This window comes from Thamnophis elegans, unplaced genomic scaffold (assembly GCF_009769535.1).
Source record: "Thamnophis elegans isolate rThaEle1 unplaced genomic scaffold, rThaEle1.pri scaffold_42_arrow_ctg1, whole genome shotgun sequence".
Lineage (NCBI taxonomy): Eukaryota > Metazoa > Chordata > Lepidosauria > Squamata > Colubridae > Thamnophis > Thamnophis elegans.
The window spans coordinates 93652-118319 of record NW_022473894.1 but is presented as its reverse complement, the minus strand read 5'-3'; the positions used below and the strand labels follow the sequence as shown (position 1 = coordinate 118319).

The window sequence follows — 24668 nt, the reverse complement described above, 5'->3', positions numbered from 1 at the left end:
TTCAGTTGTACATCTCAGGTATTTATGGTTAAGCCACTCACTCTTATTTCATGATTCTTTTTGCTGCATGGGCTTATACTATGTAATGTTTTCCAGATTAGTTCTAAATCATTCCTTCACTAACTGCCAATAAAGGATTTGATAATTTAGTCATGTACATACCATTGGTTTTTCTAATTGTTTCACTTTCATTTCTTCTATTTCACCATTTCTTTGTTGAAGCATGTTGGGTAAAGGGTCCAGCTGGTCATGTTCTCCCTGTGAACCTATCATTCTTCGAAGATCTGCAGCTATCTGCAGCTACAAATCAAACCAAATTTTGGTCATTTTTTAATTACATGTATATGAAATATACAGGTAGTCCTCGTCTTGCAACAGTTCATTTAATGACTGTTCAAAGTTATAACTGCACTGATAAAAGCGACTTATGACTGTTTTTCACAGTTACAATATTTGCAGTATCCCCATCATCATATGATCAAAATTCAGATGCTTGGACACTGGTTCATACAGTATCTGTTCAAAAAGTAAAGGTAATCCTTGACTTACAACTTTTCATTTGGTGACCATTTAAAGTTACGACGGCACAGAAAAACTTTCAGACTTATGACCATTTGCAGCATCCCCATGGTCAAATGACCAAAATTCAGACTCAGCAACTGATTTTACGATGGTTGCAGTGTCCCAGAGTAATGTGATCGCATTTTGCAACCCTTTTGCAAAGTCAATGGGGAAGACAGATTCACTTAACAATCATGTGACTAACTTAACGTCTGCAGTGATTCACTTAACGTGGCAAGAAATGTCAAAAAATGGGGCAAACGTCACTTAACAAAATTCTCATTTAACAACATAACTTTGGGCTCAATTGTGGTCATAAGTCGAGGATTACCTGTAGTTAGCCAAGTCAGTTCTATGAGATTTAACACCAGTTCTTGTAAGTATTCGTTTGTACTGAAAATATCAACTGAAAATACCAAGCATGGGTACTCTGGAAAATGTTTTGACTAAGAATAGCACATCAACCAAAGCTAAAATCTTCCTAATATTTCATACTAATACTTTGTTTTCTACAACAGAAATAGAATGGATAAGCATTTCTCAATCTTGACAACTTTAAGATATGTAGTCTTCAACTCCCAGAATTCCCCAAGCAAGATGTGGATATTTGTGCCAGGAAGGTAACGATACATTTTGCTGGTTCATGATTAAAGAAGGCACCATTCACCATTTTTGTTTGTTTTAAGAATTCAAAAATAATTTGCGCTAGAAGGCAACTTGTTTCTAGAAAAGTAGCATTTACATAGTAAGTGATATTAATATTACACAGATGAAATAGCTTTGTTACCTAAACACAGCTTTCTTAATTCCATAGCTGTATCTCATCTTAATTCTGTAACAATTTTATATATGTACAAAACAGAAATGCTTAGCTATTAGAAAGAATAAAATTCTAGAATAAATTTTAAATTAACATACCTCGACTCTTCGCAACTGTTCTCTGGTGAAATTATGCTGTTTTTGCAATGACTGATATTTTACTTTCATGCTAATTAGATTACGTTCCATTTCTACTTCATGATCCTCTACCTATTGAAAAAAAAATCCACGTAAAGTTGGTTCACATTCTAATGCATTCAATATTTATAGCAAATTATATAGTCCTCAGAAAGCTATACAGTACAAGAGAAATTATCCATCTGCTTAGAAAGATAAATAATGAAAGTTAATAACTTTGCCATATTATTCACCAAATCAAAGCCAGGTAGCTTCTATATAATTACCAACTTATTTTAAAATCATTGCCAACATAATTATTTCCATAAGTTTGAAAGAATCTGTGAGATTACTTGATCATTACTGTTATTACTGTATGGATTAGAATCTTAAAAATTAAGTTCCTATATATTTGAATGCTACATGCATTTATTCGGCTAAATTGTTTTGAATAAAATATTGTCCTAAAGCAGGGGTGTCAAATGCAAGGCCCGGGGGGCGGGGGGTCACCTCACAGCTGCTGCTGTGTTGGAATATTTTCAGGGAGGGCTTATTTTAGTGCATGTGCTCAAAAACCAGATTGGCCTTATTATCCGGAGAGGTCTTATTTTCAGGGAAACAGGATAGACAAACTTACTAATGAATAATTGGCATGAGAAATTTTTGTTACCGAGTCTAGAGAAGTATTTCTCAACCTTGGCAATTTTAAGATGTATGGACTCCCAGAATCCTCCAGCCAGCATAGTGGCTTGGGAATTCTGAGATTTGCAGTCCATACTTTTTAAAGTTGCCAAAGTTGGGAAACCCTGTTCTAAAGGATTCAGCAGTGTTATATTGTTTCCAAACATGTAATAACTTACTACATGTACTACTAAATGTATTAAGACTTTGGTTAAAATGCTTTTTCAGAATCTTTGGCATCTGCTTTGAATGAAAAATATAATTCAAGAGAATTGATACTGAGAAGTGACTCAATATAAGAAGGCTTTGAAACTAACAATGGCTTTGTTGCAAGTAATATATTATGATTATGAAAATCGGTACCTCAGCAAATAGACAATTGCCTTGACTGGGAAAATCCTGGGCCTGCTGTAGTGCATGGTCATGTTGAACTTGCAGATCTCGATTCATCTCACAGGCTTCCTGAATTTGAGTAAAACATTGTTAATTTACCCAAACTAAATGTATCTTATTTACAGAACTCTCCAATCCTGTAAATATTCCAAATTTTGAAAACACATGATAATGGCATTACATGTCACAAAACATCAACCATGGTCAGTTTGATCTAGTGTTCAAGGCATCGGGCTAGAAAGCAGGAGACTATGAAAACAAGTTGGGTGATTATTGGGCAGTCACTCTCGGCCCAACCTATCTCACAAGGTTGTTGCTGTGGGGAAAAATAGGAGAAGGAAAGTGTTGGATATATTCACCACCTGGATTTATTTGTAAAAATAATAAAGGCATTATAAATAATAATAGCACTAGGATTTAGACTTATATACCACTTTATAGTGCTTTACAGTCCTCACTAAGCAGTTTAGAGTCAGCCCTAGCAATCTGGATCCTCATTTTACCAATTTCAGAAGGCTAAGTCAACCTTGAGCTGGTCAGAATTGGTCTGCGGTGGGCAGAACTAGCCTGTAATCCTGCATTGCACCCATTGTGACACCACAGCTCCAAAGATAAATGTCTAGAAGCAATCTGTTTAGCAATCTGCTAAGATTGCTCTCTGATACTTTCCCAGGTTACTGTCTTATGCATCAACTTATTTTATCCTTTTTCAGAGCCAGGAGACAGTGCTGGAATGTAGTTGCCTATCATTTTCTTTCCCAAGACAAGACCAGGGTAGGTGCAGAAATGTTGTAAAAGAAATGCAAATCTTCCAGGTTGTCCCAAAGGTGTTTTCTTTCAAAAGGCAACTGGACTTTCTGGTTTTTCTTTGAAGATATTTCGCCTCTCATCCAAGCTTTTTCAGCTGAAGCTGGGACAACCATGACCTGGATGACTAAGAATCTCCATAGAGAATCCTCCAGGTTGCCATTTTGCTTTATCCTACACTAGCAAACATTTTTTTTTAAAAAAACAACTGAAAGAATATGATTATATTCTAATGATGTTAGCAGAGGCTAACAAAAACTAAATAGATAATATATTTTAGGTTCAGGAGATCACAATGTCTGTCCGTCTGTCTGTCTGTCTGTCCATCCATCCATCCATCCATCCATCCATCCATCCATCCATCCTTAACATTGTATTACAGAAAACACAAGTTTTATTACTGACTAGTCTTAGGAAAAAAATTGATAATTTAAGGCAGTCCAGTAATTGTTCAGAATAGTAGATGTAGACAATTGCTTTTGATGCTTAAAACAAAATAGAAGGACAAAAATCAAGTAGAGGATTTGCTTTATTTATCCTAGCTACCGATTCAAACAAATACATTCCTAACAAAATAAATAATAGGTAAGCATATGTCCTTTCAGTTGAAATCTGTAAAAGATACAAATCCAGCAAAGCTTCTCACTGCTAAAAATATTTATGTTATAAGGCCTAGAATTAAAAAGCTGATCATTTCTTGGGTACAAGTTTTTGGTTTTTTGGGGGTAAGATTTGTATTGGTACCTATGCTGAGTGATCAAGCTCGGATGACCAAACCCAGAAAATTCTCAGCAACTGATTTTACGATGGTTGCAGTGTCCCAGAGTAATGTGATCGCATTTTTTGCAAACCCTTTTGCAAAGTCAATGGGGAAGACAGATTCACTTAACAATCATGTGACTAACTTAACGTCTGCAGTGATTCACTTAACGTGGCAAGAAATGTCAAAAAATGGGGCAAACGTCACTTAACAAAATTCTCATTTAACAACATAACTTTGGGCTCAATTGTGGTCATAAGTCGAGGATTACCTGTAGTTAGCCAAGTCAGTTCTATGAGATTTAACACCAGTTCTGTAAGTATTCGTTTGTACTGAAAATATCAACTGAAAATACCAAGCATGGGTACTCTGGAAAATGTTTTGACTAAGAATAGCACATCAACCAAAGCTAAAATCTTCCTAATATTTCATACTAATACTTTGTTTTCTACAACAGAAATAGAATGGATAAGCATTTCTCAATCTTGACAACTTTAAGATATGTAGTCTTCAACTCCCAGAATTCCCCAAGCAAGATGTGGATATTTGTGCCAGGAAGGTAACGATACATTTTGCTGGTTCATGATTAAAGAAGGCACCATTCACCATTTTTGTTTGTTTTAAGAATTCAAAAATAATTTGCGCTAGAAGGCAACTTGTTTCTAGAAAAGTAGCATTTACATAGTAAGTGATATTAATATTACACAGATGAAATAGCTTTGTTACCTAAACACAGCTTTCTTAATTCCATAGCTGTATCTCATCTTAATTCTGTAACAATTTTATATATGTACAAAACAGAAATGCTTAGCTATTAGAAAGAATAAAATTCTAGAATAAATTTTAAATTAACATACCTCGAGTATTTGCAACTGTTTTCTGGTGAAATTATGCTGTTCTTGCAATGACTGATATTTTACTTTCATGCTAATTAGATTACGTTCCATTTCTACTCTACGATCCTCTACCTATTGAAAAAAAAATCCACGTAAAGTTGGTTCACATTCTAATGCATTCAATATTTATAGCAAATTATATAGTCCTCAGAAAGCTATACAGTACAAGAGAAATTATCCATCTGCTTAGAAAGATAAATAATGAAAGTTAATAACTTTGCCATATTATTCACCAAATCAAAGCCAGGTAGCTTCTATATAATTACCAACTTATTTTAAAATCATTGCCAACATAATTATTTCCATAAGTTTGAAAGAATCTGTGAGATTACTTGATCATTACTGTTATTACTGTATGGATTAGAATCTTAAAAATTAAGTTCCTATATATTTGAATGCTACATGCATTTATTCGGCTAAATTGTTTTGAATAAAATATTGTCCTAAAGCAGGGGTGTCAAATGCAAGGCCCGGGGGGCGGGGGGTCACCTCACAGCTGCTGCTGTGTTGGAATATTTTCAGGGAGGGCTTATTTTAGTGCATGTGCTCAAAAACCAGATTGGCCTTATTATCCGGAGAGGTCTTATTTTCAGGGAAACAGGATAGACAAACTTACTAATGAATAATTGGCATGAGAAATTTTTGTTACCGAGTCTAGAGAAGTATTTCTCAACCTTGGCAATTTTAAGATGTATGGACTCCCAGAATCCTCCAGCCAGCATAGTGGCTTGGGAATTCTGAGATTTGCAGTCCATACTTTTTAAAGTTGCCAAAGTTGGGAAACCCTGTTCTAAAGGATTCAGCAGTGTTATATTGTTTCCAAACATGTAATAACTTACTACATGTACTACTAAATGTATTAAGACTTTGGTTAAAATGCTTTTTCAGAATCTTTGGCATCTGCTTTGAATGAAAAATATAATTCAAGAGAATTGATACTGAGAAGTGACTCAATATAAGAAGGCTTTGAAACTAACAATGGCTTTGTTGCAAGTAATATATTATGATTATGAAAATCGGTACCTCAGCAAATAGACAATTGCCTTGACTGGGAAAATCCTGGGCCTGCTGTAGTGCATGGTCATGTTGAACTTGCAGATCTCGATTCATCTCACAGGCTTCCTGAATTTGAGTAAAACATTGTTAATTTACCCAAACTAAATGTATCTTATTTACAGAACTCTCCAATCCTGTAAATATTCCAAATTTTGAAAACACATGATAATGGCATTACATGTCACAAAACATCAACCATGGTCAGTTTGATCTAGTGTTCAAGGCATCGGGCTAGAAAGCAGGAGACTATGAAAACAAGTTGGGTGATTATTGGGCAGTCACTCTCGGCCCAACCTATCTCACAAGGTTGTTGCTGTGGGGAAAAATAGGAGAAGGAAAGTGTTGGATATATTCACCACCTGGATTTATTTGTAAAAATAATAAAGGCATTATAAATAATAATAGCACTAGGATTTAGACTTATATACCACTTTATAGTGCTTTACAGTCCTCACTAAGCAGTTTAGAGTCAGCCCTAGCAATCTGGATCCTCATTTTACCAATTTCAGAAGGCTGAGTCAACCTTGAGCTGGTCAGAATTGGTCTGCGGTGGGCAGAACTAGCCTGTAATCCTGCATTGCACCCATTGTGACACCACAGCTCCAAAGATAAATGTCTAGAAGCAATCTGTTTAGCAATCTGCTAAGATTGCTCTCTGATACTTTCCCAGGTTACTGTCTTATGCATCAACTTATTTTATCCTTTTTCAGAGCCAGGAGACAGTGCTGGAATGTAGTTGCCTATCATTTTCTTTCCCAAGACAAGACCAGGGTAGGTGCAGAAATGTTGTAAAAGAAATGCAAATCTTCCAGGTTGTCCCAAAGGTGTTTTCTTTCAAAAGGCAACTGGACTTTCTGGTTTTTCTTTGAAGATATTTCGCCTCTCATCCAAGCTTTTTCAGCTGAAGCTGGGACAACCATGACCTGGATGACTAAGAATCTCCATAGAGAATCCTCCAGGTTGCCATTTTGCTTTATCCTACACTAGCAAACATTTTTTTTTAAAAAAACAACTGAAAGAATATGATTATATTCTAATGATGTTAGCAGAGGCTAACAAAAACTAAATAGATAATATATTTTAGGTTCAGGAGATCACAATGTCTGTCCGTCTGTCTGTCTGTCTGTCCATCCATCCATCCATCCATCCATCCATCCATCCTTAACATTGTATTACAGAAAACACAAGTTTTATTACTGACTAGTCTTAGGAAAAAAATTGATAATTTAAGGCAGTCCAGTAATTGTTCAGAATAGTAGATGTAGACAATTGCTTTTGATGCTTAAAACAAAATAGAAGGACAAAAATCAAGTAGAGGATTTGCTTTATTTATCCTAGCTACCGATTCAAACAAATACATTCCTAACAAAATAAATAATAGGTAAGCATATGTCCTTTCAGTTGAAATCTGTAAAAGATACAAATCCAGCAAAGCTTCTCACTGCTAAAAATATTTATGTTATAAGGCCTAGAATTAAAAAGCTGATCATTTCTTGGGTACAAGTTTTTGGTTTTTTGGGGGTAAGATTTGTATTGGTACCTATGCTGAGTGATCAAGCTCGGATGACCAAACCCAGAAAATTCTCAGCAACTGATTTTACGATGGTTGCAGTGTCCCAGAGTAATGTGATCGCATTTTTTGCAAACCCTTTTGCAAAGTCAATGGGGAAGACAGATTCACTTAACAATCATGTGACTAACTTAACGTCTGCAGTGATTCACTTAACGTGGCAAGAAATGTCAAAAAATGGGGCAAACGTCACTTAACAAAATTCTCATTTAACAACATAACTTTGGGCTCAATTGTGGTCATAAGTCGAGGATTACCTGTAGTTAGCCAAGTCAGTTCTATGAGATTTAACACCAGTTCTTGTAAGTATTCGTTTGTACTGAAAATATCAACTGAAAATACCAAGCATGGGTACTCTGGAAAATGTTTTGGCTAAGAATAGCACATCAACCAAAGCTAAAATCTTCCTAATATTTCATACTAATACTTTGTTTTCTACAACAGAAATAGAATGGATAAGCATTTCTCAATCTTGACAACTTTAAGATATGTAGTCTTCAACTCCCAGAATTCCCCAAGCAAGATGTGGATATTTGTGCCAGGAAGGTAACGATACATTTTGCTGGTTCATGATTAAAGAAGGCACCATTCACCATTTTTGTTTGTTTTAAGAATTCAAAAATAATTTGCGCTAGAAGGCAACTTGTTTCTAGAAAAGTAGCATTTACATAGTAAGTGATATTAATATTACACAGATGAAATAGCTTTGTTACCTAAACACAGCTTTCTTAATTCCATAGCTGTATCTCATCTTAATTCTGTAACAATTTTATATATGTACAAAACAGAAATGCTTAGCTATTAGAAAGAATAAAATTCTAGAATAAATTTTAAATTAACATACCTCGAGTATTTGCAACTGTTTTCTGGTGAAATTATGCTGTTCTTGCAATGACTGATATTTTACTTTCATGCTAATTAGATTACGTTCCATTTCTACTCTACGATCCTCTACCTATTGAAAAAAAAATCCACGTAAAGTTGGTTCACATTCTAATGCATTCAATATTTATAGCAAATTATATAGTCCTCAGAAAGCTATACAGTACAAGAGAAATTATCCATCTGCTTAGAAAGATAAATAATGAAAGTTAATAACTTTGCCATATTATTCACCAAATCAAAGCCAGGTAGCTTCTATATAATTACCAACTTATTTTAAAATCATTGCCAACATAATTATTTCCATAAGTTTGAAAGAATCTGTGAGATTACTTGATCATTACTGTTATTACTGTATGGATTAGAATCTTAAAAATTAAGTTCCTATATATTTGAATGCTACATGCATTTATTCGGCTAAATTGTTTTGAATAAAATATTGTCCTAAAGCAGGGGTGTCAAATGCAAGGCCGGGGGGGGGGGGGGTCACCTCACAGCTGCTGCTGTGTTGGAATATTTTCAGGGAGGGCTTATTTTAGTGCATGTGCTCAAAAACCAGATTGGCCTTATTATCCGGAGAGGTCTTATTTTCAGGAAAACAGGATAGACAAACTTACTAATGAATAATTGGCATGAGAAATTTTTGTTACCGAGTCTAGAGAAGTATTTCTCAACCTTGGCAATTTTAAGATGTATGGACTCCCAGAATCCTCCAGCCAGCATAGTGGCTTGGGAATTCTGAGATTTGCAGTCCATACTTTTTAAAGTTGCCAAAGTTGGGAAACCCTGTTCTAAAGGATTCAGCAGTGTTATATTGTTTCCAAACATGTAATAACTTACTACATGTACTACTAAATGTATTAAGACTTTGGTTAAAATGCTTTTTCAGAATCTTTGGCATCTGCTTTGAATGAAAAATATAATTCAAGAGAATTGATACTGAGAAGTGACTCAATATAAGAAGGCTTTGAAACTAACAATGGCTTTGTTGCAAGTAATATATTATGATTATGAAAATCGGTACCTCAGCAAATAGACAATTGCCTTGACTGGGAAAATCCTGGGCCTGCTGTAGTGCATGGTCATGTTGAACTTGCAGATCTCGATTCATCTCACAGGCTTCCTGAATTTGAGTAAAACATTGTTAATTTACCCAAACTAAATGTATCTTATTTACAGAACTCTCCAATCCTGTAAATATTCCAAATTTTGAAAACACATGATAATGGCATTACATGTCACAAAACATCAACCATGGTCAGTTTGATCTAGTGTTCAAGGCATCGGGCTAGAAAGCAGGAGACTATGAAAACAAGTTGGGTGATTATTGGGCAGTCACTCTCGGCCCAACCTATCTCACAAGGTTGTTGCTGTGGGGAAAAATAGGAGAAGGAAAGTGTTGGATATATTCACCACCTGGATTTATTTGTAAAAATAATAAAGGCATTATAAATAATAATAGCACTAGGATTTAGACTTATATACCACTTTATAGTGCTTTACAGTCCTCACTAAGCAGTTTAGAGTCAGCCCTAGCAATCTGGATCCTCATTTTACCAATTTCAGAAGGCTGAGTCAACCTTGAGCTGGTCAGAATTGGTCTGCGGTGGGCAGAACTAGCCTGTAATCCTGCATTGCACCCATTGTGACACCACAGCTCCAAAGATAAATGTCTAGAAGCAATCTGTTTAGCAATCTGCTAAGATTGCTCTCTGATACTTTCCCAGGTTACTGTCTTATGCATCAACTTATTTTATCCTTTTTCAGAGCCAGGAGACAGTGCTGGAATGTAGTTGCCTATCATTTTCTTTCCCAAGACAAGACCAGGGTAGGTGCAGAAATGTTGTAAAAGAAATGCAAATCTTCCAGGTTGTCCCAAAGGTGTTTTCTTTCAAAAGGCAACTGGACTTTCTGGTTTTTCTTTGAAGATATTTCGCCTCTCATCCAAGCTTTTTCAGCTGAAGCTGGGACAACCATGACCTGGATGACTAAGAATCTCCATAGAGAATCCTCCAGGTTGCCATTTTGCTTTATCCTACACTAGCAAACATTTTTTTTTAAAAAAACAACTGAAAGAATATGATTATATTCTAATGATGTTAGCAGAGGCTAACAAAAACTAAATAGATAATATATTTTAGGTTCAGGAGATCACAATGTCTGTCCGTCTGTCTGTCTGTCTGTCCATCCATCCATCCATCCATCCATCCATCCATCCATCCTTAACATTGTATTACAGAAAACACAAGTTTTATTACTGACTAGTCTTAGGAAAAAAATTGATAATTTAAGGCAGTCCAGTAATTGTTCAGAATAGTAGATGTAGACAATTGCTTTTGATGCTTAAAACAAAATAGAAGGACAAAAATCAAGTAGAGGATTTGCTTTATTTATCCTAGCTACCGATTCAAACAAATACATTCCTAACAAAATAAATAATAGGTAAGCATATGTCCTTTCAGTTGAAATCTGTAAAAGATACAAATCCAGCAAAGCTTCTCACTGCTAAAAATATTTATGTTATAAGGCCTAGAATTAAAAAGCTGATCATTTCTTGGGTACAAGTTTTTGGTTTTTTTGGGGGTAAGATTTGTATTGGTACCTATGCTGAGTGATCAAGCTCGGATGACCAAACCCAGAAAATTCTCAGCAACTGATTTTACGATGGTTGCAGTGTCCCAGAGTAATGTGATCGCATTTTTTGCAAACCCTTTTGCAAAGTCAATGGGGAAGACAGATTCACTTAACAATCATGTGACTAACTTAACGTCTGCAGTGATTCACTTAACGTGGCAAGAAATGTCAAAAAATGGGGCAAACGTCACTTAACAAAATTCTCATTTAACAACATAACTTTGGGCTCAATTGTGGTCATAAGTCGAGGATTACCTGTAGTTAGCCAAGTCAGTTCTATGAGATTTAACACCAGTTCTTGTAAGTATTCGTTTGTACTGAAAATATCAACTGAAAATACCAAGCATGGGTCCTCTGGAAAATGTTTTGGCTAAGAATAGCACATCAACCAAAGCTAAAATCTTCCTAATATTTCATACTAATACTTTGTTTTCTACAACAGAAATAGAATGGATAAGCATTTCTCAATCTTGACAACTTTAAGATATGTAGTCTTCAACTCCCAGAATTCCCCAAGCAAGATGTGGATATTTGTGCCAGGAAGGTAACGATACATTTTGCTGGTTCATGATTAAAGAAGGCACCATTCACCATTTTTGTTTGTTTTAAGAATTCAAAAATAATTTGCGCTAGAAGGCAACTTGTTTCTAGAAAAGTAGCATTTACATAGTAAGTGATATTAATATTACACAGATGAAATAGCTTTGTTACCTAAACACAGCTTTCTTAATTCCATAGCTGTATCTCATCTTAATTCTGTAACAATTTTATATATGTACAAAACAGAAATGCTTAGCTATTAGAAAGAATAAAATTCTAGAATAAATTTTAAATTAACATACCTCGAGTATTTGCAACTGTTTTCTGGTGAAATTATGCTGTTCTTGCAATGACTGATATTTTACTTTCATGCTAATTAGATTACGTTCCATTTCTACTCTACGATCCTCTACCTATTGAAAAAAAAATCCACGTAAAGTTGGTTCACATTCTAATGCATTCAATATTTATAGCAGACTAAGAATCTCCATAGAGAATCCTCCAGGTTGCCATTTTGCTTTATCCTACACTAGCAAACATTTTTTTTAAAAAAAACAACTGAAAGAATATGATTATATTCTAATGATGTTAGCAGAGGCTAACAAAAACTAAATAGATAATATATTTTAGCTTCAGGAGATCACAATGTCTGTCCGTCTGTCTGTCTGTCTGTCCATCTGTCCGTCCATCCATCCTTAACATTGTATTACAGAAAACACAAGTTTTATTACTGACTAGTCTTAGGAAAAAAATTGATAATTTAAGGCAGTCCAGTAATTGTTCAGAATAGTAGATGTAGACAATTGCTTTTGATGCTTAAAACAAAATAGAAGGACAAAAATCAAGTAGAGGATTTGCTTTATTTATCCTAGCTACCGATTCAAACAAATACATTCCTAACAAAATAAATAATAGGTAAGCATATGTCCTTTCAGTTGAAATCTGTAAAAGATACAAATCCAGCAAAGCTTCTCACTGCTAAAAATATTTATATTATAAGGCCTAGAATTAAAAAGCTGATCATTTCTTGGGTACAAGTTTTTGTGTTTTTTTGGGTAAGATTTGTATTGGTACCTATGCTGAGTGATCAAGCTCGGATGACCAAACCCAGAAAATTCTGGTTTTGAAGATTTCAAATCTTGTTTCACCTCGCAAAACACTTCATCTCTATGCTTTTTAATTTTTTCATCCTACATGGTTGCATCCAAAGTCCTCTTTTCTGATGAGAGCAACTTTTGCCAAAAGCACCAAAAATTGGTTCAATGACCGTGGGATTACTGTGCTTGATCTGCCTCTCCATTCTTCCTCTATACTCTGGGTCCTTGGTTTCCAAATGAGATGCAAAAGTTGCTCTCATCAGAAAAGAGGACTTTGGACCAAGGAGCAACAGGACTTTGGACCACTGTGCTTCATTAAGACCAGGGTCAACGCAGCCGTCTACCAGGAGATTTTGGAGCATTTCATGCTTCCTTCTGCAGATGAGATTTATGGGGATGCTGACTTCATTTTCCAGCTGCCCACACTGCCAAAAGCACCAAAACCTGGTTCAATGACCATGGGATTACTATGCTTGACTGGTCAGCAAACTCGCCTGACCTGAACCCCATAGAGATTCTATGGGGCATTGCCAAGAGAAAGATGAGAGACATGAGACCGAACAATGCAGAAGAGCTGAAGGCTGCTATTGAAGCATCCTGGTCTTCCATAGCACCTCAGCAGTGCCATAGGCTGATAGCTTCTATGCCACGCTGCATTGAGGCAGTAATTGTTGCAAAAGGGGCCCAAACCAAGTCCTGAGTACATAGGCATGCTTATACTTTTCAGAGGTCCAATATTGTTCTATTCACAATCCTTGTTTTATTGATTGCATGTAATATTCTAATTTTCTGAGATGGTGGATTTGGAGTTTTCATGAGCTATACACCATAATCATCACAATTATGACAAATCACAGCTTGAACTATCTATCTCATATATTAGTTTCACCTTTTAAGTTGCATTACTGAAATAAATGAACTTTTACACGATATTCATTTACAACTTTTGGAGGCAAGCTGTTGCACTGTTTAATTGTTCTGTCAAGAAATTTCTCCTCAGTTCTAAGTTGCTTCACTCTTTGATTAGTTTCCACCCATTGCTTCTTGTTCTACCCTCAGGTGCCTTGGAGAATAGTTTGACTCCCTCTTCTTTGTGGCAACCCCTGAGATATTGGAAGACTGCTATCATGTCTCCCCTACTCCTTCTTTTCATTAAACTAGACATACCCAGTTCCTGCAACCGTTCTTCATATGTTTTAGTCTCCAGTCCCCTAATCATCTTTGTTGCTCTTCTCTGCACTCTTTCCAGAGTCTCCACATCTTTTCTACATCGTGGCGACCAAAACTGAATGCAGTATTCCAAGTGTGGCCTTACCAAGGCATTATAAAGTGGTATTAACATTTCATGTGATCTTGATTCTATCCCTCTGTTTATGTAGCCTAGAACTGTGTTGGTTTTTTTGGCAGCTGCTGCACATGGCTGGCTCATATTTAAATGGTTGTCCACTAGGACTCCAAGATCCCTCTCACAGTTACTACTATTGAGCAAGGTACCACCTATACCAGTGGTAGTCAACCTGGTCCCTACCGCCTACTAGTGGACGTTCCAGCTTTCATGGTGGGCGGTAGGGGTTTGCTGTAACTCTGCTTTATAAATTTTATAATGTAAAGTTACTTCCCTACTTTATAAATCACCATTACTGTGGAACCGGTGGGCGGTTAGAAAATTTTACTACTAACAGAGATGCAAAAGTGGGCGGTAGGTATAAAAAGGTTGACTACCTCTGACCTATACTGTACTTGTCTATTTCGTTTTTCTTGCCTAAATGTAGAACCTTACTCTTTTCACCAGTGAATTTCATTTTATTAGATAGTGCCCAAAACAACAAACACAGAGCAGAAACCAATAACAACCTACAGTTCTAATTGTCATGTTTCTCCATATCACATTGGCTGTCGAGTCATATTTTTTATAAGTCATAGTCCAGACTAACTAATAAAAATATACAACCTAATAGCCAATTGTACAATTCTAGATTGAATTTTCACGTGTCAACAGGGAGATGTCATATAGCACATTAATAGCTTAAATCAGTATTCAAGTGAAAAAGTCAGATTTTACAGTATCTTTCTATATACACTATATTGCCAAAAGTATTCGCTCACCCATCCAAATAATCAGAATCAGGTGTTCCAATCACTTCAATAGCCACAGGTGTATAAAATCAAGTACCTAGGCATGCAAACTGTTTTTACAAACAGTTGTGAAAGAATGGGTCTTTCAGGAACTCAGTGAATTCCAGCTTGGAACTGTGATAGGATGCCACCTGTGCAACAAATCCAGTCATGAAAGTTCCTTGCTCCTAAATATTCCACAGTCAACTGTCAGCTGTATTATAAGAATGTGGAAGTGTTTGGGAATGACAGCAACTCAGCCATAAAGAGGTAGGCCACGTAACATCAGTCCAACATCAGTGTGTGACCTCACAAATGCACTTCTGGAAGAATGGACAAAAATTCCCATAAACACACTCCTAAACCTTGTGGACAGCCTTCCCAGAAGAGTTGAAGCTGTAATAGCTGCAAAGGGTGGACCGACGTCATATTGAACCCTATGGATTAGGAATGGGATGTCACTTACAGTAAGTTCATATGCGAGTAAAGGCAGGTGAGCGAATATTTTTGGCAATGTAGTGTTTATCCTGTTCACTTAACCATTTACCAGAAGGGGAAAGGCCCATTTAAAGCTGCTATGCTGCAGAAAGGTTTAAAAACCTTGGATGGCTAAAGCTATTTTCTGCATGCCTCTTCAGTACTAAACAGGGAAGTATTGTTTTGGCAATCTTAACATTTATTTGAACTTTGGAGAAAGGAAACAAGCAGAGATATTCTGTAAGATGGAACAACGGAGGCACCAAATCCAGCACAATTTGGTTATGTCCTTTTACCCCTTTCTAGGTTCAAGTCTGGGGAAACGGTTAAAGCTAATCACTCTTTGCAATGAAAGAATCTCCTTGGCTCCATTCCCTTTCTCTAATTGTTTTAGCAAAAGATTGAAGAACAATTTTTCCTTTCAACCATCTGGTACTTGAGCACTCAGAACAATATAAATATATAAATAAAGTAAGTGAGTGCTCCTTAATTTTCTCTCCACTCCTGGTCAGCACCTTGATAGATTGTCCTCCAAAAACTAGAAAAGATGTCTGAAAGTCTGCAACTGACAGTTTCAATGTTAAGAAATTTTAAAATATCAAAAAATACAGAGGCAAAAACTCAAGAGTATATGCTTTAGTTCAAAAGAATTAAAATCTAAATCTGCATATCCAATTCAAAAGAAACTTGAGCAGCACCCATGTAAATTTCCCTGGATAGGAATAAAAAGTGAAAAAGATTATCAGTTAGGATTGTGGGAAACTTTATTATGCAAACCAAGAGGAAATGGATTGTTTCCAGTTATAGTCCAAAACCAAATGATCTTCAGTGTGTCTGTATGCATATTGTTCTATATATGAACAAATATATAATTATGGAATTGTTAAAATTCCAGTTCTCTTCTAGTACAAATATCTTTATAGGACAAGTACAATATAAAGGTATACTAAAATAAAACAATAGTTAAAAAAAAGGTTACATACATAAAAAAGGAATAAATCATAAAAGTAACTCAATTTATCAATTGGCTGGCTATCAATTTTGCATATGAAGTAGAATTTAACTATCGTATTTTTTGGAGTATAAGATGCACCTTTTTCCCTCAAAAAAAAAAAAAGACTGAAAATCTGGGAACGTCTTGTACAGCGAATACAGCATTTTTAGCCCTCCGAAGCCCCGCCCCTTCACCAAAATGGCTGGGCATACTCTTATGGGGACTTTCACAGAGCTCCTGGGGGCTGGGGAGGGCAGAAATTTGCAAAAAACAGGTCGTTTCCCCCCCCCCCTCGCAGTCCGCAGCAGCACTCTATAAGCCTCCATAAGGCTATGCATGCAATTTTTTTTGATGAAAAACAGACTGTTTTTTGCTCGTTTTTGCTCCCCCATCTTCCAGGAGCACTCTGTAAGCCCCCCCCCTTTCAAGGCTATTAATGCCTTTTTGTGAGGGAACGGACCTGTTTTCGGGAGGTTTACAGAGTGCAAAAACTTTTTTTTCCTTTTGGAAAGCTCTTTCACTGATTGATGAGAATTACATTGATTAAGTGCTGTGCCAGCAGAAACACCTACCTATATACTGTATTTCTCTCTCTATTTCTCTCTCTCTATCCCCCTATCTATCTACCCACACTCTCTCCCTACCTACTCTCTATTTTTCTCTCTCTATCCCTTTATCTACCTACCTAACTACTCTCCCTACCTACCTACTGTATTTCTCTCTATCCCTCTCCCTACCTACCTACACATACTCTCTCCCTACCTACCTACTGTATTTCTCTCTCTCTAACCCTTTATCTAACTACCTACCTACCTATTCTCTCTCCCTACCTATCTACTGTATTTCTCTTTTTCTCTCTCTCTATTCCTCTACCTACCTACCTACCTACCCCCCCCCCCGGTCTATCCCTTTACCTACCTACCTACTCTCCCTCTCTCCCTACTATCTACTGTATCTCTCTCTCTCTTTCTCTCCCTCTCTATCCCTCTATCTACCTACTTACCTTTTTAAAAAAATTGCATCTTCAAAACCTTGGTGCGTCTTATCCTCTGGTGCATCTTATACTCTGAAAAATACAGTACTTTTAGGGAATGGAGTCATGGGTATCCAATATAAAAACTACAACTAAACATTAATCAGAATGTGGACATTTGTTTCACTGATGGGATTAACTCCAACTGTATACCAGCATAAAAAGGCAATATAGTAAAACCCTTTTCTGACCCTAAACCATTAAAGAGGATCATGAAATAATCTACATGCAGGGTTGAATAACTGAATCTTATTTAGGAAAGGCTGTCCCAAAGCATAAAGAAGGCTCTCCCTACTTTTACCCCCTCCTTCTTTCTTCATCCAGCCCTCCAGATCAGGTTGAATCCAGCCCTTCATCCAGATCTGGCTGAATTTGCTTTTTACTATTCCCTAAAAGGCAGATGGAGTCCAACACAGGGAGGCAAAGATATGCCGTTCAGCTCCACTGAGTGAAAAGCAGGAAGAGGCGGAGGAAAGAGGAAGCAGGTAGGGACTCAAGTTTAGAGTAACTAACTTCGCTTTCAGGAGGAAACTAGTGTTAGGGTATAACACCAACTGTGGCACTTTCTCCAGAAGACGTGCGGCCAGGAAAGTACTGGCAAACCGCGTTTTGTTTTGCCTTTTAAAAGACGGTGAATGCAGCCGTACTGAGTGCTGGTAGCAGAGACAAAAAGAAAAGCTTCTCTTCTTTTGTAGTTTCTGCCGCTCCTGCATATTCTAGTCGCTACTTTTCAATACGTAGCCCCGCTCTGCGAGGTTTGCACTTACCTCTTTCGCCTTTGACTAAGACACGCAACAACCCCGACGAACCTGTGTTTGAATCTTAGGCTTAAAGCCCGCGCCGAGCGCATTCGATCTCGCGATATTTAACGACGCCGGCTTAGAAAGACACTGCGCATGCCCGGTGGAGGACGCGCGTTGGCGGGCGGGGTGGGGGGGGGGTCGTGGACGAGGCGGGCTTTTCAAGCGGTTTAGCTTCCCTTCGGTCAGAGATGATATGGAAATGGAGTCTGCAGAATGAGCGGCGCCAGGACAACGAGGGATTTCCTAAGTGGGGGAGGGAGCGGGGGAGGAAGAAGGCCGTGGACTCCGTGGTCGGTTTTGCAAACAGCTGCAAGGAAGAAAGGAGAAGTCGGATCTTCTTGTCCTGGATCTTGTCTTTTTACGTACGCTGATTGACAGCATATACACCAAAGACAAATCCCTTGCGTGTTCAATCACACTTGGCCAATAAAGAATTCCCTTCTATCCTATTCGGAGATCCCCGTATTTGTTCATAGGGTCCACCTGGAATCACCATTCAAAATACTGATTACATTCGTCTGCCTAGAAAGGACTATTACAACCAGTGATGCCCAAGGAATTGGGGAAGTGAAATGTAGATAGATACAGATACAAAGATATAGATATATAAAAATGTATCCTTATAATTGATTATCTGGATACAGATAATCATCACATACTGCTGACATTACAGAATGCAGCCTTCTAGGAAAGTGGCCTGTATTTTGACTATTTCAGTGTTAGTTAAAGTGTGAGTCTTAGGACAGCTGGGGAATCTGACATCAAAGTCAGTGCATGTTGAAAAAGAACACAATATTAAGATCCCATAAAATAATGGAGTAGTGGTAACATCAACAAATGAATCATTTTTAATGTTTAATATGGTAAATGCATACTACAAACAAAAGGTATTTGGGGATCCCTCATAATTTTTTAAAAGTAGGAAGCTCATATAATTTCATTTGAAATCTTAACAGGATCCACGGTTTTGCATCGCAGCAGTTTATCCTTTAAGCCCTCAAATGCCATTCTGCACAGCTGGTGTCACCATGGATTTTCATTCGATCACTTTAGCCACGCTCTTTAAGCCCAGTCTCCTCACATATGGTTGTGGGGTATAAAGTGTAATAAAAATATCCCATATAAGAGGCTTTTGAGTTCCTGAGGAAAGTGTTATATAATTACACAAATTTAGGATTTTGGTTTCTTACTCATGCTTAAATTGCCCAACCAAATTTTCATGGGATCCTGCGTATAGTAAAGTTGAGGATTGCATACTGTTTTCCCTTTATTGGTGAAGCCTAAAAAGCAAATTGTTTCTTGATCATGAGGTAAATTCCACAATAGCACTCGCTGCCAGATAGTTTTGTGTATTCTGGCCCTATATCAGAATTACAGCCAAATTGAATTACCTTTTTCTTTGAATGCTATCTTTGAATAAGATCCTCTACTCAAGCACCATGCCACTAGCTCCACCTTGTGGCAGTTGATCTCCTTATCTTGACATACAACTTGAATCTAAAATTTAAGGATGCAAATCCTGTAGCTACAGCAGATGAAAGTTTTTCTTAACAGTCTTCTAAAAGCCTGTTGTCATTAGTACAGGTAGTCCTTGACTTACAACAGTTCATTTAGTGACTGTTCCAAGTTATAATGGCACTGAAAAAAGTAACATGACCATTTTTCACCCTTATGACCATTGCGGTATCCCTGTGGTCACGTGATTTACATTCAGATGCTTGAGAACTGACTCAAGATTTATGACAGTTGCAGCATCCCAGGGTCATGTGATCCCCTTTTGTACCCTTAGGACAAACAAAGTCAATGGGGAAACCAAATTTACTTAACAACTCTGTTACTAATTTAAAAACAGCAGTGATTCACCTAACAAATGTGGCAAGAGAAATCGTAAAATGAAGCAAAACTTACTTAACAAATTTCTCAATAAACAAAATAAATTTTGGGCTCAATTGTAATCATAAGCTGTATAATACTGTTTTCTCCATAAAGGAAAAAAAAATCATGAAACAACACTAACTTCTTAAATGAAGTATTTTACAGCTATAAATGAGTTTTAAAAGCAAAAAGTGATGCAATTGCTACTATGTTTAATTATTTTTTGCATGGACTACTTTCAACAAAAATTAAAAAATGGCAGTTGGCCTACAAATAATATGTATGTATGTATGTATGTATGTATGTATGCATGCATGTATGTATGTATTTTTTACCCCCTCCCCAAAAAAGTGCATATAATTCTTCCCTAAAGGCATATTGTTTTTTATAGATATCTTGAAATCAGATTGGATGTATCATTCTTTTATTGTTTTGTTGGATTGAGAAGTGCCTCTTGCAATGAGCATTACAATTGAGATAATTTGAGAGGACACTCACAACATGTTCTTGGGTGTTTGGGGGAGAAAGCACAAAGATGTGGCAATAAGAAGCTCTGATTTTTGAGGCCAGGAGGACTTCTAGGTTGTGCATTACTTTTGAAGAGAGCCATCTTGCCCAGAGTCAAGGATGGAAACACCCCAAATCCAGAGAACCTGAAAACTACAGCCACTCAGTTGAGTCAAAACTGAACTCGGTTTCTTCAACCCAATAGTCATAACATGATCTTCCCCAGCCATACCCTCAAAGCCTGCAGACATAGGACAGAACGTCACTTGGATGCCTAATGCAAAGTACACATGGATATAAATAATAAATGAATGATGCCTTACTTCATAGTGAATGACCAGTGGTTTGATGGAGATATTAAAAATGCGGAAGGAGTATAGGACAGAACCCTGAAGCAGCCTGGAAAACAAAAAAAACTTGACTGGAACTGACCCCAGAAAAAGGAAAAGGACTACCTTAACTTGGTGTTACCCACTCCCAACTCTCAAAACCAGTTCAGAATAATAATGTGGCTAAAGGTATCAAAGGTTCCCTAGAGCCAGGATGGGCATGCAACCTCCATTGTGTTTATATTGTGTAGCAACCTATAGTTGCTTAAATTGCACACAACTGGACTCATGAAACACTAGACTTAGACTTAGAATAACTTTATTGTCACTTTGAATGTGAACACTACACCATAAAACAAAGTTTACTATCCTCCATGGCTGGATTCACAAAGTGTACCAAGCAAAACCAAGAAAAGTAGACTATGGTGGTGTTCAGGGTATGAATACAGCCTGTAGGAATTTCAGAATCAGAATTGTATGATTTTAAAAAAAATAGTACAGGTCAACCTCCTGCGGAGGTTACAACCTGCTCCTTCCCTTGCAAGAATCAGTTAAATCAGCCCCGTTTGAAAATCTCCAGCAAGAGGGAAATTCTTACTTTTCTCTGCAGTGCATTCCAATCTTTAATCATTCTACTATCATAAAATTCCTCCTAAGATACAGTTTGAATTTCCTTTGTTTAACTTCGCATCCACTCAGTGTCTTGTGTTACTCTGCATATTGGTCCAACTCTTTTAATCTATTCTCCCATCATCTGCTTGATTCATGTTAATACTGGTTGCTGAAATCTAAGTCACTTAAATCCTAAAATGTTCTGGATTTTAGTTAAACTTGTATGCAGCCCAATCTAGAGAGATCTAGGGTGCTTTTGTAGGGATTAACATTCAGTGTATCCATTATTAAGATACCATACATCAGAAACTCTGTACACCAGCTAAACTACAATTTTTAACCTTAAGCATTCCTCTCTATCTTCTTATAATCTAATCTCTCTCGGCAACTAACATCTCTGAATTTAAACATCCCACTTGCATTTATACTGTACCATGAGTCAATCTCCTTTTCTTGTCCTTGCTCTAAAACAAAAAAAAATATGTGGATCATAAAAACAAAGCACCAGGATGACACAAATTTAATCCTGTCTGATAAGTCAGATTTCAAATGAGTATCTCATGAGTTCAAAATACTTTTAAGTATTTGTAAGACACACACAATGATCTCTCTCATTCTTCTATTTTTCAAGCTCTGTAGCTTGAAAAGAAATGCCCAGCTGATTTAAACTTTACTTACAAGGCTTGATTTCCAGGCTCTTTATCATCTTCATAACCCAAGCTGCTTTCCATCTTCCTTTTAAAATCTGATGTGTCAACCCTGGAAGCCATCTCTTCCATTGGAGCTTCAGTGCTGCCACATTTAGTGCCTGGGGAAACAGGAGAGGGGATTACAAGGAGTGGTGGAGGATTAGCCATAACACCATATCTTTCTCTCGGAGTAAATGGCATTCGGCTTGCACCTGGATGGGAGTGACTGGGGATTGTCTTCAGTTGGGACTGAATTGAATGGACAATGTGAATAGGATGGATCTTTGACTTTCTTTTGGGTGAGGAAAACCTGAACGTTTTCAGATTTGGGTTTTTCCAGATGTGCCAATAGGACATCTCTAATAAAATGGAACTTTGAGGAACTTGAAGCCTCGTAGTCTTCTTTCATTGGGGGTGTTATTTGGAACCCTGACATGATGCTCAAAACTGAACACAGTACCCCAAGTACAGTATCGGTACAATGAAATCTCCAAAGATGGTGATGTAACTGTTTGGCTACTGCATGACATTATTTACTCATGTAGTATAGTAGCCAACTCGAAGCCCTAAAAGAAATCCTTCTAATACCGGGTACTAGCAGACGAAATCTCCTCAATCTGATAAGCATTCCTGATGAGATGCTGGTTAAAGCAGACTGGAAAGAGATGATTGGAAGGAAATTTAAATAGAAGGTGCTTTTTCAAAAGAGCATGTTTTAATATGTGGAATTCATATTAACGTGCTATTACAATAGCATGTTAATAACTACAACTTGGATAACTTTTAAACATGGATGAATAAGTTAATGGCTAGTAGCTGTATTCCAGCCTTTTCTTTTTCCTATCTGAATATTGGGTTTACTCTACTCAAGTCTTTGGTGTCTTGCTATTCCTCCAGTTTTCAAAACATACCAAACATGTTACTTTTATCAAATATTTCAATACTCTGGGATATAATTTGTCTTATGAATGCAAATACATAATTCTTATGTATATCAGACCTGAACTATCTCCATCACCACTCCTTATTTTTATGTGAACGTAGCCAAATGACTTTCCCTTACCAAGCCATATTTAAGCATATTTGAGCCCAAAGTGAAAAGTTGGTCGTTGTTTTACTGCAGGTTCTACTTGTGTCATTTAAATCAAGTTTTTGCAGTGCAACAAAATGCCAACCCCTTTGGTTCCTGTGAGTTACTTATTTCTGTAGTCATCCTTTCTCCTTTAGCCAACAAGATGGGAAAGAGGTCAAATGATATGTCCGCAGAAGGAAGAAAAAAATCAAGGATATTTTAAAAAGGGCTGTAACTGGATTGAACTATTTATTTTCATTAGTGAGATACAAGGACTAAACAGGATAAGTTTACTACTATCCAGGTAAAGTTTACCCTTCTAAATTCTTACTGATCTTTTGAGATCAATGAAGCTTTTGGGTTCCTGCAGTAGGAACTGCTCTAAAGGCCATTCATGTAAAAATAATCATATTGTTGTGCCCCTTTGTGTAACAGAAAGCTCCCAGTTCTCAGTCCACATATACATGGGTTCTTGACACCATAACTTATACGACTAAAATACTGGAGTTAATGTCTTTAATTACTGGAGCCACTGGAGCCGCCAAACTCTTCATTGCAGTTTCCCCAATCCCTCCCCCACCACTCTTGAATTTCAACTTCCTGCCCCAGTGTTTTTTTATAAAATGAAGGAAAGCTTCCTTGATTCCTTCCAAAAATCTGGATCTCCGGTCTCACTGTCTGCCCAGTGCAAACCTATTTACCAATTTGCCCGAAGTCTCACAAATGGTTTGGTGTGAGTCCTTATCGCCAATTGCTCTACAGCCTTACTTTAGAAAAAGTGAAGGAATTCTTTTGGAACACACAGCATTTTGCCCTCTAGTATGAACACCCACAGAGTAGTGCTTGCATGTGACAAGTGTGAGTTATGCAAGCAAGCTTAGAACTGCGGAGAGACATTCCTGGCAGCAATTCTACATTCTTGGAGCTCGCCAAAAGAGAGCTTGCAAAAGAATGAAAGTGTTCAGTCCATCAAGACCCAAAAGCAATCATTAAAGTGGTAACAAACAGCAACACTCATGTGATTTACAATGTAAGCATGGAAACAGATCATAGGCCAGACTGTGATGAAGCAAAGATTTGTTTATTTTAAATTGATTTTTCCAGAGTGCAGTTTCTTGGTTTTAGTTGCATAGTGTTATTCTTTTTTCAAAACAAAATAAAATCTTTCAATTGTATTTGGAACTGAGATATATTGAAATCTGTTTGTACATAATTTATTTTAAGGTTTATGCTGATGCATATTGACAAATGGCATGTTATGCTATATAATCAAAAAAACAGAAAGGATGTTTTGAAAACTTGTTAATTCCAACAGAGAAAAGAGCTGTATGGAATTTTAAAGTCAAAAT

General features: G+C 36.9%; 3 protein-coding genes across 5 annotated transcripts in view; 1 reads left to right on the top strand and 2 right to left on the bottom strand.

Moving 5' to 3' along the window:
• Positions 1 to 24668, top strand: part of LOC116523541 (serine/threonine-protein kinase MRCK gamma-like) — a 187355-nt gene that overhangs the window by 79582 nt on the left and 83105 nt on the right. The window lies entirely within an intron of this gene.
• Positions 1 to 24668, bottom strand: part of LOC116523542 (prelamin-A/C-like) — a 75560-nt gene that overhangs the window by 27459 nt on the left and 23433 nt on the right.
• Positions 1 to 24668, bottom strand: part of LOC116523543 (protein Spindly-A-like) — a 34878-nt gene that overhangs the window by 3412 nt on the left and 6798 nt on the right. Inside the window, exons 2-12 of one of the 2 annotated variants that reach the window (XM_032238654.1) lie at positions 22237 to 22366; positions 20941 to 21016; positions 18200 to 18542; positions 12019 to 12129; positions 9567 to 9665; positions 8505 to 8615; positions 6058 to 6156; positions 4996 to 5106; positions 2542 to 2640; positions 1480 to 1590; positions 163 to 300 (exon numbers count right to left, since the gene is read on the bottom strand). In XM_032238654.1, coding sequence (XP_032094545.1) covers positions 163 to 300; positions 1480 to 1590; positions 2542 to 2640; positions 4996 to 5106; positions 6058 to 6156; positions 8505 to 8615; positions 9567 to 9665; positions 12019 to 12108 — 858 coding nt within the window. In that variant the 5' untranslated portion in view covers positions 12109 to 12129; positions 18200 to 18542; positions 20941 to 21016; positions 22237 to 22366. The remainder of the gene's footprint in view (positions 1 to 162; positions 301 to 1479; positions 1591 to 2541; positions 2641 to 4995; positions 5107 to 6057; positions 6157 to 8504; positions 8616 to 9566; positions 9666 to 12018; positions 12130 to 18199; positions 18543 to 20940; positions 21017 to 22236; positions 22367 to 24668) is intronic. The other variant, XM_032238655.1, reaches the window with a different exon arrangement.